Source organism: Chlamydotis macqueenii, chromosome 1, assembly GCF_036417535.1.
Source record: "Chlamydotis macqueenii isolate bChlMac1 chromosome 1, bChlMac1.mat, whole genome shotgun sequence".
Lineage (NCBI taxonomy): Eukaryota > Metazoa > Chordata > Aves > Otidiformes > Otididae > Chlamydotis > Chlamydotis macqueenii.
Window position 1 is genome coordinate 8563054 of NC_141556.1, and position 13475 is coordinate 8576528.

General features: G+C 42.0%; 1 protein-coding gene across 5 annotated transcripts in view; it reads right to left on the bottom strand.

Moving 5' to 3' along the window:
• Window positions 1-4957: 4957 nt before the first annotated feature.
• The window catches only part of GRM3 (glutamate metabotropic receptor 3), a 109821-nt gene continuing 101303 nt past the window's right edge, over window positions 4958-13475 (bottom strand). For all 5 annotated transcript variants that reach the window (XM_086745483.1, XM_086745488.1, XM_086745495.1 and 2 more), the window contains 2 exons: window positions 11117-11291; window positions 4958-5520 (listed from right to left, as the gene is read on the bottom strand). In XM_086745483.1, coding sequence (XP_086601609.1) covers window positions 5447-5520; window positions 11117-11291 — 249 coding nt within the window. In that variant the 3' untranslated portion in view covers window positions 4958-5446. The remainder of the gene's footprint in view (window positions 5521-11116; window positions 11292-13475) is intronic.

Below are 13475 nucleotides of genomic sequence, written 5' to 3' on the forward strand. Positions count from 1 at the left end.
GTATACTTCTTTCACTGAATTCCCTTGTTTCTATTTCTTACTGCTTTTGAGTGCTTGTGAAATTTACTTCTTTGGCAGGCATGTAAGGAGATAGGAACAGAAATAAAAGGAGGTCAGGCTCCTCCTAGAATATACAGTGTGTGTCACAACGTATGGTGACATCCCCAGCCACCTGGTTGGATGTGCCCGCACTGAATACATGCAGCAGGAACAAGGGAGACATGAGAAGTGAGGTGACCATAAGCTGCCACCATGTTTTGGTTATTTCTCTGGATGTATAGAGTTGGACCTTATCAGAAATAAAACTCTGAAGTCTGATGTACTGGGAGGCTCTTGCTCTAACACGTAAAAGCCAAAGCGAGGTTGTGTGGGTGTCTGTTTGTTTCAATAAAAGACATGTAAGAGTGATCTCTGGGAGCTTTGTTGTTACACATAGCCTGTTCCTGTCCTTGCCTCCTTCGTATTTAAGATGACAGAATACTAGAAAGTCACTTTCTTCAGGTGTAACATGCTCTGTTTTCTGACTGTTTGTAGGCAGCAGTGAAATTGCTATCTGGGTTGCTGTTGTTGCCTCTAAAGGAGGGGTTGGTGCCTGGAGGGAAGTGGCCTTGCTGGGAAGAAAGAAGCCCCTTCCTAACTCTCCCATTTTCTTAGTGGCAGGAGAGGTGAGAAGACTGGCATTTCACGTCTCCTCCCAGCCTTTGCTTCCTCTTTTCTTCTTGCAGTGACAAAACTCAGCTTTGCCTATGTCGTTGAGAAGCTTTGAGGTGGCTCTGGATAAACAGCTTCTGCCTTCTGCAGGTGTTAGTGAGTAGGCAATGACATCATGGACATCAGACTGTGTTTGGTGATGAGTTAAGGGTTTGTTTTGGTCTCCCTTACTCTAGGTGTACTAATTGGGTGGAGGATTGCAGTAGAAACTCTTTAACCAGACCTGAGCTTTCTGGGTGGAGCCAGGACGTTTTGAACATTTTTTAACTGATTCTTGGGATTTGTTTTGCTCAGGTAGAACATGGTAGTTTTAAAATAGATTTTGATCATTTTTCAATTTGAAAAGACAATTCAATTTTAAATGTCTTTGACTATGATTGAAATTAGTTGTGTTCAATTAATTTAGGAAAAACAATCACTTGAAGACAAAATAAAATGTTTTGGTTTACAAGAGTAGATTTTGGTTTTGCTTTCAAACTTCACTCAAGACTTAAAAAAGAAACATCTGTCCCATAAAAAAAACCCCAACAAACAAAACAAAACCTCAACTAAAAACCAAAATCAAGGACAAAGACAAAAAAAATCCCAAACCTTGTTTACTTCATATTGACCTGCGATGATTTTTTTTGAGTCTTATTTTTCTGCTCAGACAATAAATAAAAAGTGATCAGTTTTTCACAAGCATTTCTGCACTCTTGATGTGTATCAAAGCGCTAAGGTACTCTGAAGTTGTGGCTTCTGAATGAAAAACTAAACTTTCCTGCAGCCTTCAGTAAGGCACCGTAGGTGCTGGGTTGAGCCTTGCTCTTGTCCCAGCATTTCCCCCGTGTTGATGCGTGCAGGGCTCAAAGCAGTGTGCTGTGAGCTTCGGGCTCACAGTCAAGGTACCCGGGGCTCCCTTCCACCCTGCAAAGAAAGGTGACAGGACCCACTGTGCTTTGAGGTGAGTTACTCAAATCTTTATATATGATGGGGGCAATAAAGAGACCAAAAGAGGTTTATTCTATAAAGCCAAGTTTTACACAAATTGTAACAAAAACTATGAACTATTTTAAACAGAGAAACTAAAATGATGGTGTAAGACAACAGAAAAAAAAAATCCCTTTCTAAGAGATTTTCATACCAGTTATGATGTGCGAAGCCTCTGCCAGACTTTGACGTTTTCCTTCTTTGTTTGGCTGTGTTTTGAAATGGAATTACTTGAATCATCAGGCAATACCAGATGATCTGCATTCCTGGACATCCAATAGAAAGCAGTGAAAAGCTTTCAAGATAAAACCAAGTAAAGTACAAGAATGTCAGGAACATCATGTTTTTGTTTGTTTGGGGTTTTTTTTTTTTGTATGAAAAATCCACATGCAAGTGGCTTTCAGACCACCTAAGTATTCATAACATGTTCAGACACAGATGTTGGGTCATTTTCTCAATAGTGCTATTGAAATGGATGAAAACTGTGGGGCGGTAAGATCCTCACCTGCTATAAATTAGCTTCAGAGATGCCAATTTAGATTCTATGGGTGGAATTCATCTGACACAATGCCTTTATTTTCAGTGCAAACTTTTTGATCTGAGCAAACTGTGGTAACCTTTGTTTGGGAAGATTAATCTCATCCTAAAGTAACAACCTGAGATAAGCCAGTGGAATTGTGCCTACGTCTCTCCACTGAGTACAAAGGGAGAAGAGGTTGACAATCTCGTATGTAGCTATTTATACTAATGAATGTTAGATAAAATGGATTTGACCCTGATTGTTGCTTTCATAAGAACTGAGAAGAAATTCTCATTGGCTTAGGCATTTTTGAGAGCTCCATACAGATAAGGTAGCTGCAGGGACATCAGCTTTATGGTCTGATATTCTGACCTTTTGCCGTACTGTGAACAGCCTCTTAATCCACGAAAGGGCACACAAAAGTCAAATGAATGTAGATGCTTTAAGGGCCCAACTTGAGATGCTTTAAGGGCTCTTGACTTAGAAAGCAAGACGCTCAGTCTGTGAAAACTTGACCCATGTGGGAACCAAGCCCACAACATTAGGCACTCCAGAGCTTTTGGAGAGAAAGAAGCTGAATGCAGGGCTCTGCATGTAACGTGGGCTGAGCAATGTCTACTTTCGGGAAAATCACAGGGATTTTTGTATTAGCTCCATGACACAGAGAGTTAAATAGCTGCCTATGTAGCCAGTTGTGGAAATGTAGACATCAAGAGGTCTTTGCTGGTGGACATGTGGATGTCCAAAAAAACCCGCCATCTATCTGTGAGTAGGAATTTTAAGAACCTGCATCTTTAATTTTTGCATTCAAAATAACAGCTACTTCCTTTGCCAGTTCAGCCCTAAGGACTTGCACCTCTCCAGAAATGTGTAAAAATGCCTGCAAATACAGGAGAACTGGCCTCCAGAGAACTTGCTCATCCAGCAGTATCTATCTGTAGTGTCTGCCTTTCAAGCCTCAGTGGTGTTGCCTTTGAAGTCAATGAGAATTTTGCTATTGACCTCAGCTGGAATGAGATCAACGAGAGCAAGCCCCTAGGTAAATATGCCCAGACACATTAATCAAAGGTGTGTTTGTTTCCTTAATGACTTATTGGACCCGGCAGAAGGGAGGATTTCAGATTGTTTCAACAGAGTGAGGGCAGCTTTAAGACTGCAGTAATAAAAGCCAGACTTTAAAGGTATTTTGCAATTGTCTAAGTAGCCGGTGTGTGTGTGTCTTGAATTATTTAGTTTAAATGCAAAGGTCACCCCAGAGACGTGTGTAAATGTCTCCTGGATTTCTCTTTTTTTTAACCTTTTTTTTTTTAATCTATTTCTGTGGTGCTCTAATTACCTTTCACTGCACTGTTGATGCGGACAAACTGAAACAGTTTTGTTTTGACTGGAGGTATAGAACAGTCTTAGCTAATTTTGTAACAGATTTTCTTTGCCAACCTAATCTAAAATGTCTTTGGTTTTTATATGCTACCATCCTATTGAGTGCATGACAGCATTAAGTGATGCCAAATGAGGGAACCAGCAACCAAAAATGCTTTGGTAATATCTCATTGAGATGCAATTAGACATTTTCATTTTTGAAAATTACCCTACATTTTAATAACAAAAAGAGCACTTGAGATGCTTTAATAATGTGCATTTTTTTTAAGAAGAATAAATTTATACGTGATCCTGACAAAGCATTCATAGTAAGCACATACTATGTGGTATGCATTTTGTAGTGTTTGAGTTGAGTGGTACCTCAGTAAGTTTGCAGATGACACCAAACTGGGCACGAGTGTCAATCTGCTCGAGGGTAGGAAGGCTCTGCAGAGGGATCTGGACAGGCTGGACCGATGGTCCGAGGTGAACTGTATGGGGGTCAACAAGGCCAAGTGCCAGGTCCTGCACTTCGGTCACAACTCCATGCAATGCCACAGGCTTGAGGAAGAGTGGCTGGAAAGCTGCCCAGTGGAAAAGGACCTGGGGGTACTGGTAGACAACCAGCTGAACATGAGCTAGCAGTGTGCCCAGGTGGCCAAGAAGGCCAGCAGCATTCTGGCTTGTATCAGAAATGGTATGGCCAGCAGGAGTAGAGAAGCGATTGTGCCCCTGTCCTCAGCACTGGTGAGGCCGCACCTCAAATACTGTGTGCAGTTTTGGACCTCTCAGTGCAAGAAGAACCTTGAGTTGCTGGAGCACGTTCGGAGAAGGGCAACGAAGCTGGTGAGGGGTCTGGAGAACAAGTCTTATGAGGAGCAAATGAGACAACTGGGACTGTTTAGTCGAGAGAAGAGGAGGCTGAGGGGAGACCTCCTTGCTCTCTACAGCTACCTGAAAGAAGGTTGTAGGGAGGCAGGTGTTTGTCTCTTCTCCCAAGAAACAAGTAATAGGAGGAGAGGAAATGGCCTCAAGTTGCAGCAGGGGAGGTTTAGATTGGATATTAGGAAATACTTCTTTACTGAAAGAGTGACCAGGCACTGGAACAGGCTGCCCAAGGAAGTAGTGAAGTCAACATCCCTGGAGGTGTTCAAAAAACATGTAGACATGGCACTTCAGGACATGAGTTAGTAGGTGTGGTGGTGTTGGGTTGATGGTTCGACTTGATGATCTTAGAAATCTTTTCCAACATTAATGATTGTACGTAACACAGGTACAGACCCATACACATGTGTGTACACACACTAGTACTGCAGACTTTTTATCCTTTTTACCTGTCCTGATGTCTAGGGAAATGTAATGACCTTGAGGGAGGAAGAAACAAAAATGAAACCATGCTGAAAAACTTTTATCTTTTTATTATTAGTACCTTTACATTAATACTGCTGTTTTGTGCTGAGAAAACCAACCTGTTACACGTAAGGTAACTGTAATATACAACATAGAAATGCAGTCTAAGTTAATTACAACAAGGAGCTACAAAAAAAATTCGTAGGAAAGAAGTTACCTAACATTGCAACTGTGCTTGCAACAAATCACTCCCTTACTGTAGGACTATGCACGTTGTGAACCATGGTTATTTACATGTCCCTTACAATCATTAACAACAGAAGGGCTAAAATCAGTCTAAAAAGTTCCAGAACATCACTATATACTGTACAATCCTCAAAAATAATTTATTATTTTAATTTTAATTACACTGTTTCTAAAAAAAGGTACTAGTTTTGTTTTGAATTCTTTTGTTTTCTGGTATTTTCCGGAGTGCACAACATGTGCAAAATTTTGCCTAACAGTCTAAAAACTCAAGAACTGAACTGCAAGTCACAATCACAGAGATGAAGTGGTGGAGTCTAGAACTTCCCTTCCGTTGCAGACGGTCGGTACGTACATACTAGCAGATGCTGAAAGAGAAAGAGAGGAGAAAATCAACTGGCTTCAGGGCGGCAAAAAATTACAACATACAGGATTAGAACTTATGTAAAACTGGACCATCTCACCCAATTTGACCAAGACTCTCAATATGTCTTTGTATGTGACTGTGTCAGCAGTGGAGCTGATGAAAATACTGCTTGCACCTCTACAAGGCAATTCAGATCTGAGGCTGAAGCATCCTCTGGAGGAACCTGATTTCTCTTTGCTGACCTTTGAGAGTGCTTAGGGTGACTAAGCTTCTCCGAGAAGTGTCTGAATAAAGTACACGATTTTTTTTTTTTTTCTGATGATTCTGGGCCACTGGGTCTCACTTTGTAGCACTTCACAAGGTAGTGTGAATTAATGCAGCTAGAGTGGTGCTAAGATATCTCTATAGAATAAAAAGTGAACTTTTGGATTTTTCATGTTTTATTGGCAAGAAATGCAAAGGTCTGATCCTTTGAACTTTCGCATAATTGGAATGGACATTCCTGAAATAAAATATATGCATTTTTAAATCCAGGACAGAATCCACCTCTGCATATTAGGACTGCATGTTGATCTGCTTTTTAATAAAACAACAACAAAAAAAAGAATTCTATGTACATTTTGGCTGGAGTGAAGAAATTTTTAAATAACTTAGTTTGAAAGAAAGATTTTTTTTTTCTTACCTAATCTGAGAATATTTTCTGGCCATAACACCCTTCATTTCTAGGAGCTGTGGATCAGGATTCAACATACATCCAGAGGCGAGGGCCAGATTCTGATACCCTTGTCTACATTGCCTATTATTGTATACAGTAGGTTTTCATTGCTTCAGTGATATAGGATGACAATTTAATCTGAGTATCAGAATCTGTTTCTAAATGTATTTGTATTTTGACTGTAGGATATATTACCATTCTGCTGAAAGCAAGCTGCTTTGTCCATCTTTGTTAAAATTATCCACTGGGCATCAAGAAAGTGTTTTCAGATACTCTGTGACATCTCTGCTCACAGCACCATAAAGCCGTTTTGTGAAAGATACATTAGGTTAATGATAACAGTGACCCAGAGAAATGTGGTGCCTTCATCAAAGAAAACACACGACAAGTAGTGACTTAGTAAACTCAATCATCCAATGTAAAAAGCAATTTATGCAGCTGACAAGGGCATGCTCAGTCTTCCAAAACTGGTGCTGGCTACACTCTCAGTTGCAGAAGGATTCTCTAAAGATGCTCAGCATCATTTTCAGAACAAGGCATTCTTTCTTCAAATCAGCTACTATTTCTAATTCTTTCATTGACTGAATAAATATAAATGGAAAACAGAACTGCTTTAACAAGAGAAATTTAGAAGCCCCTATTGGACTACCCTGTTACTCAGAGGGCAGGACATATTCCTGGTAAAGAGATAAGGCAAGAATGAGCCCCTGCTCTGCATTAGGTAGATGGAATTTGATTTCTTACAAGCTGGGTGTGTGTTGAAGATAGATAGTAATTTGTAGGTAAAAGGACACAGGGCATCATGTCTCTGATTTTGTGAAAAATAACTGTCAGGTTTTGTATTCAGTTTTAACTCTTTATAATATAGCAGCACATCGACCAGATTTTTTTATTATTGTTGTTATTTTTATTTCTACTTATTGTTGGCAAATAGAAAAATCAGTACTGCTTGGGAGATGTGATTCAACTCCCTGTCCTACTGTAGCATGACTATAGGTAAAAGCATTTTGTTCCTGTGAACATCAGCCACACACCCAGAACGTTTTATCTTCAGGGTTTTTTGGAAGTCCAACACACTGAATATCATGAATAGCTCAAATACTATGGTAACCGAGTCTGGATGATGTCAAAGTTGGACAGAGAAATATGGTGGAGAAACAAGTGACCTTGTGTTTTGAGTTCCTAGGCCTCCTCCGCAGCCTGTGCCTCTCCTGTGTTGCTGGGAGGCAGTTATCAACTCTACCAGGTGGAGTAAAGTCTTCTTGCTGAGTATCTGTCTCTCTCTGAGACTGAACAAAAGATCTTATTTCTCCTTACAGACCTCAGCAATCTTAATTCCTGGCCCTGCAGGGTTCTGAGTTCCATGTCGTGTCTTAGAGCAGCAGCCAAGGGGTTTCCTGAAGTATTTCTGGGCCTGCTAGAGACAATTCACTGCCATTTTGCCTTCTTTTGAGGCCAAGGGAAAATGTGTGATATGACCAGAAGTCTTGATTTGGCTGCAGTTCATGCTTTTGATCTTGTCCTTCCTGGCAGTCCCTCTCTTGGCTTTGATAATCGAAGGCAAGGAACCAGAGGTAAAATGCAAGAGCCCAGCAGTGCTGTGGGCACCTTGCAGCACATCTACATAGACAGGAACAGGCAGATCCAATCTTGCTTTCTGTCTGCCACTTCCTCTACTCGTGCTCACAGCTGGATAACTGTGAGTTAATCATATGTAAAAGCCATATATCAGGGCTAGTTTGGAGCAAGGGCTGGGAAAATAAATTATGAGAGAGAAAATTCACCAGCCTGGTTATAAACAGTAGCTTCAGTTCTTTTCCCGACCCCTGCGGAGGACAGCTGGAGGACCTGAGGTCTGCTTGCTGCTCTCCATGTGGACATAGCTTAGATGAATGACACCTTCTGGGTGTAAAAGGCCTGAATCATGTAGGTGCTTAAATCAGTCCTGAGCTTTCTGGAAGTTTTGTGAGTGCTGACCTCCTACTTCATGGGAATACCTCTGCCAAGCCCGTATAATAGCCCACAGGAAAACTGGGGAACACCCCCGCGGGGGAAACACTGCAGGGGGAACAGAACTTATGCAGCACTCTGCCAAACGTGAATTTTCAGATTCAAATAAAAGTATATGGATATATACATTTCAAAATACATCATAGACCAAGGTACACACATATCCTGCCTCTCTTCAGCTTAAATCTATATTCTTTTGTCAGACTTCAGCTGTCAAAATGATCAAAGCTCAGTGCTTCTAAAACAAGATTCCTTGCTTAGCAGTCAAGTGTTCACCTCTTCTAGCTTTCTGCAGAGCGTTTGGCAAAGGCGAGGAGCTGCGTTCAGATGAATACATGAGGTGCTCAGTTTGGCCCTCATGACCGCTACCACACTGCAGCTTATGCGGTTGACCATTGACTCCACTGCTCAGCTTAGGCACACAATTGAGATACACATTTAGAGCCGACACTTAACGCTACCCAAGAGCATCATGATTGTCACTTACCTTTTCTCATACTGTTTGGCTAGTTTTCATGGTTCAAGGAACTGTGTTAAAAACTGTCTGTATGTCAGTTGCTGTTCAATACCCACTGTGCTCGTGGCATTAATCACTGATGGAGTGAAGCGGTGGTGGCAGCCCTGAGATGCGACGGAGCTGAGAATCCATGGAGATAGGAAACACACTGCCAATTTGAGCAAATTGGGTACTCCTGTTCTCTAAAGCTCCAATAATGAACAAGAACTGGCTTTTCAGATGCTGCTGTTTCTAGAATGCCCTGGAGCTAATTTTGATCAGTCTCAGCAGTTTCCGACTGATGAAAACACCATCAAGACCAAAATAAAAACAAGCTGACAGCCCTGGGACTGTTGAGAGGAATATTTTAGACATGGATTAGAATCAATTTGGATGACAGCTTTTTTGGAGGTTTATAAATGACTAAACAGTTTAAAAAATTAAATGAATATTTATTTAAAATATTTTACAGATAAATGGAAGGGAATAAGTGAAAACGTTCCTTCTTAGCAATATTGGCATTGTTATACACAGTGTTATTATTCCCAAATAATTGTCCTAGATGGAAACTATAGGGCTTTTTCCATTGTATCTGATGGACATTGTAGTCCTACTTCTAGGTCCATGTCTTGCCATGGTCCAAAAAGAAGAACAAAGATGAGCAGCCTGTATTCAGTTAGATTTAAGCAGGAAAAGTAAGTGACGGCAGCCACCTTTCTAAACAATGAAGTAGCAAAAAACTATAAGTCTGGATTTTTGTGCTTTCCTTAGTACCTTAAAACAATTCACAAACTGGAAAAAGTAGACTTTTAATGTAAAGATGTGCACTGAGGATCTCTTTCAGTTGCATGCATTCTTATGCACACATACATATTATCCAGCTGTTATAATGAAAATATCAAATTCCAAAATGCAATTCTGTGCAAAAGTATCCATGAATCAAAATGGTTTCTGACCAAGCTTATTCCATAGTATGACAGAATTTAAAAACTTGGAAAGGCCACTTATACAAAATTCATAAGGGATGAAAATAATCTCATGGGACTTTTACCATTTCATCAAGGGATCAAACTTTTAAAGGTTATTGGGAATCCACTGGTCTTGCAAATCCAGGCCTTTTGGGAGTGCTCGGAACTCTGAGCACTTAGGGCTACCTCATCTCTCTTGGTTTAAGTTTCCAAAACAGGAAGGAGATTTTGGTTTCTGGTGTCAGGGCTGGATGCAGTCCTGACTCTGGTGAGATGGGGGATGAGTAGAGCCGCATGGCTGCTCTCTTTAAGGGACCATGGGCATTCACGCATGGTATGGTTTGGGGTGGGAGAGACAGAGGAGGCTGGGACCCCTTTACCTCCTAATCCCTGCCAATGTAATACACAGCAGGGTCTCAAGTTCCTTCCATGTTTTGTCTGAAACCTGAAGTGACAAGACTTCCAGACAATTTTGAAATCTAGATCGTACTCAAAAACCTCAGGCTAGTTTAGTATGAACTTTCTGGCAAGCCTTGCTCTGTGTCCCTCCTTTCCCCTGTTTCTTATTCCTTGCCTCTTTCTAGTTGTAGCATGCTTTTTCAATTACCTTTCCAAGTTAGACATGCTGTCTGCAGAGCTCCGTGAACAAGGTGCTGCATGCTCCCATCCTTGACTTGTTAAGCTTGACAAGGAAAAGAAAAAAAAAACCCACCAAACATACAGGTGACCTATTTTTTTTTTTTTTAATCCAAAATTATCTCTGAGCAACTCACTCAGAAGAGGAGCGACAGCCTGAAATCAAAATCACAGATGTGAATCTGCTTGGGATGGAGAGACTGAAGAGGAGGGAAAGGAGGGAGGCAGAGCAGATGAGTTGTTCTTGCAACACAGCATTGATTGCTTCTCCTGGCTGTGGCCCTTACAAAGGGTATTGCTCAATGCTCAGCACACAGATTCAGTTTATGGCATCCCTTGTATGCGTTTGCTCCAGACTTGGAGCCTTTCCTTATAACGCAGGTAATGAGAGCCATTGAGAGCATCCTGCATTGTAGCCTAGGTCCTGTTGGCGTGTCATTTTGACAGGAATACTTCAGGGCAACCTGTTCCTCTTGCTGCCGTGAGAGTGACAGTGAGCAACAGGCTCTACATGCTTTGTGCAGCAGGATGGAGTCAGAGCCTGCCGAAAGCTTTCTGCTGACTTCAGTGAGCTTCAGAGCGGGCTCTGAGATGATTCCCATGGGAGGGGAATGAGTTTTTCTCTCCAGACACAAGTGAAGTGATGCTTCCATGGGGTACACAGCCCATTCTCTAAAGGTCTTTTTGTTACTGGCAAAAAAACCACCTTGTCTGTACCCAAACTCACCACAACCCCACATCCTTGTAGAAAAGTCACAGTTTTGTTACTTACACTGGGAGTATGTGGTCCCGGTCCCACTGACACTGAACCTGTTGAGATGGAGTCTGTGAGTGACCACGTTCTTCTGGGGCTGGAAGAGGATGATGTGCACCTTGGGCGCGAACAAGCAGCCCAGCACAACAAAGCCGCTCAGACTGACAGAGATGCACATGGTGGTGGTTTGCACCTGGAAGAGAGTGGGCACAAAGTGGTGTGTTTGAGGATGGAAAGCTCTGAAATGCAGAATATTAGAAGCATTGTTTGCACTGGTACAGACTGGCTTGAACATCTGTTGCATCCTTATCTTTCCCAATCCTAGGAGTGAGGTGCATGGTGGTGGTGGTACCCTATCTCTCTGCGTGCCAGGAGGAGCTTGACTGGGTGTATACTCCCTCAGTGTAGCAAAGGAAGGGTAGTTCTGCTCTCTTTCTCTCATCCTCCACGTCCTTGACTCCTAAATCGATCAGGAAGTTCTCTGTAATGCCTGTCATTCAACAACTGGGCAAAGCTGGCTGCAGTGGAAACCAGCTTGCACATACCATGCTTTATGTGGGGTTACGTTAGATGCCTCATGCAAAGCACCTACTTGAAAACCAGTTTAGCCTCCAGCCTCAATCCTAATCAGAGAACTTGGACAATCCCTTGCAGGAACATAGGTGTGATTTGGAGCAAACATAAGAACAGGTCACATTTGTCAGACTGGGCCTGAATGGTGCCCTCACCTTGAGACCTAAGTTTTTGGGCTCAGAAATTAATTGTTTGCAAGGCTGCAGGATTTTAGAGCAGTTGCCTTGGGGCATTTGTTAGTGTAACTTTGCTAGCACTATCTTTCTTCCTTTCTCTTCAATGGTATAACTAGGTGCCAGTTTACTGCCTCATTTTCAGTTTATATTCTTTTCTTCCAAGCAGATTCCTTAATTAAGATGTTGAATTAAACTGCTTTAAACTCTACTGCTTAATTTGAATGATTATACATCCATGGCTCATTTTTCCTTAGTTACACTCCTGCAGACCTTGGAGAATAGCCTTCTTCCATGGGAATGCTTCTCATGTCTCCTTGTTAGAAATAATTGGTGCAAAATGAAAAATAGAGTAGGGAGTGGACTTCGTTGCTTTATATACATACAGAGCACCAAATGCTTTGTCAGCAGTGAGTGTAATTAATGTGATCATGTAATAATCACTCTTTAGACAAGGTAAATGTGGTAAGCACCATGAAAAGGTGCTCAGCTCTCACAGGGTGAGTGAAGATGGAAGACCCTACAGGGACAGCAGGAGAAAGGGACACCTTCGTGTTTCCAGCCGCACTTTCTCCTTCACTTCTCTGCATTCGGCCTACAGAGCTTTGTAGTCAGTTCTGGGTGGGCCTTGAGCTGGTGGACAGGACTGGGAGCTTTCTTATAAAACAAGAATCAATGAAGGTAGTGGTTTCAAGGTAAGTTCTCTTCTCTAACAAAGCCCTCCTCCTCCCCACCTGCTCTGCTAGGGCTTGTGCCTCCCGCAGCAGCTCAGCTGTGCTGACACAATTATACACCCGATCAATGCAATGATTTGGGTTAAAAATAGCCCAGTCCCACAGAGTTGCTTTTAACCCAAGTCGGTTCAGTGGTTTGGTGTGTAAGCCACCTTCACAGACACCGGTGTGCTGGCAGAATGGAGGCAATCCTGCGAGGCCAGGCAGGAGCAACCGGCAGTGGGGGCTAGTGCTTAAGCCAGAATTACCCCTAAAAAAAATGCAGGGAGAAACTGTCTAAACTGTAGGAACTCTGGACACCTTATTTTGTTATAACCAGTTTGACACCCAGACTTTTCCCTCCCTGTGTTATTGCTGCATTGCTTAAGATTTTGTCAAAGATGAAAAAGGGGGCCTACAGGAAAGATGCGGAGAAACTCTTCAGCAGGGCCTGTTGTGACAGGAGGAGGGGTAATGGTTTTAAAATAGAGGGAGGTAGATTCAGATTAGACATTAGGAAAAAAATGTTTACAATGAGGGTGATAGGACACTGGAACAAGTTGCCCAGAGAGGTGGTAGATGCTCCATCCCTGGAAACATTCAAGGCCAGGTTGGATGGGGCTCTGAGCAACCTCAGCTAGTGGGGGATGTCCCTGCTCCTTGCAGGTGGGTTGGACTGGATGGTCTTTAAAGGTCCCTTCCAACCCTAACCATTCTATGATTCTACTATTCCGTGATCATGCTGAAAATTCCCTTAAATGCACTGGATATCTGGACTGCTGTGAATTTATGTTGTTTATACTTATTCAGTCATATCAGGTGTCATTGTATCTTTGATTCTGAAACCAATGTGGTTTTGAAAAACAAAGCTGCATGAAAGACAATGATGTCAGAGAAATCTATCTTTTCCAGGAGCTC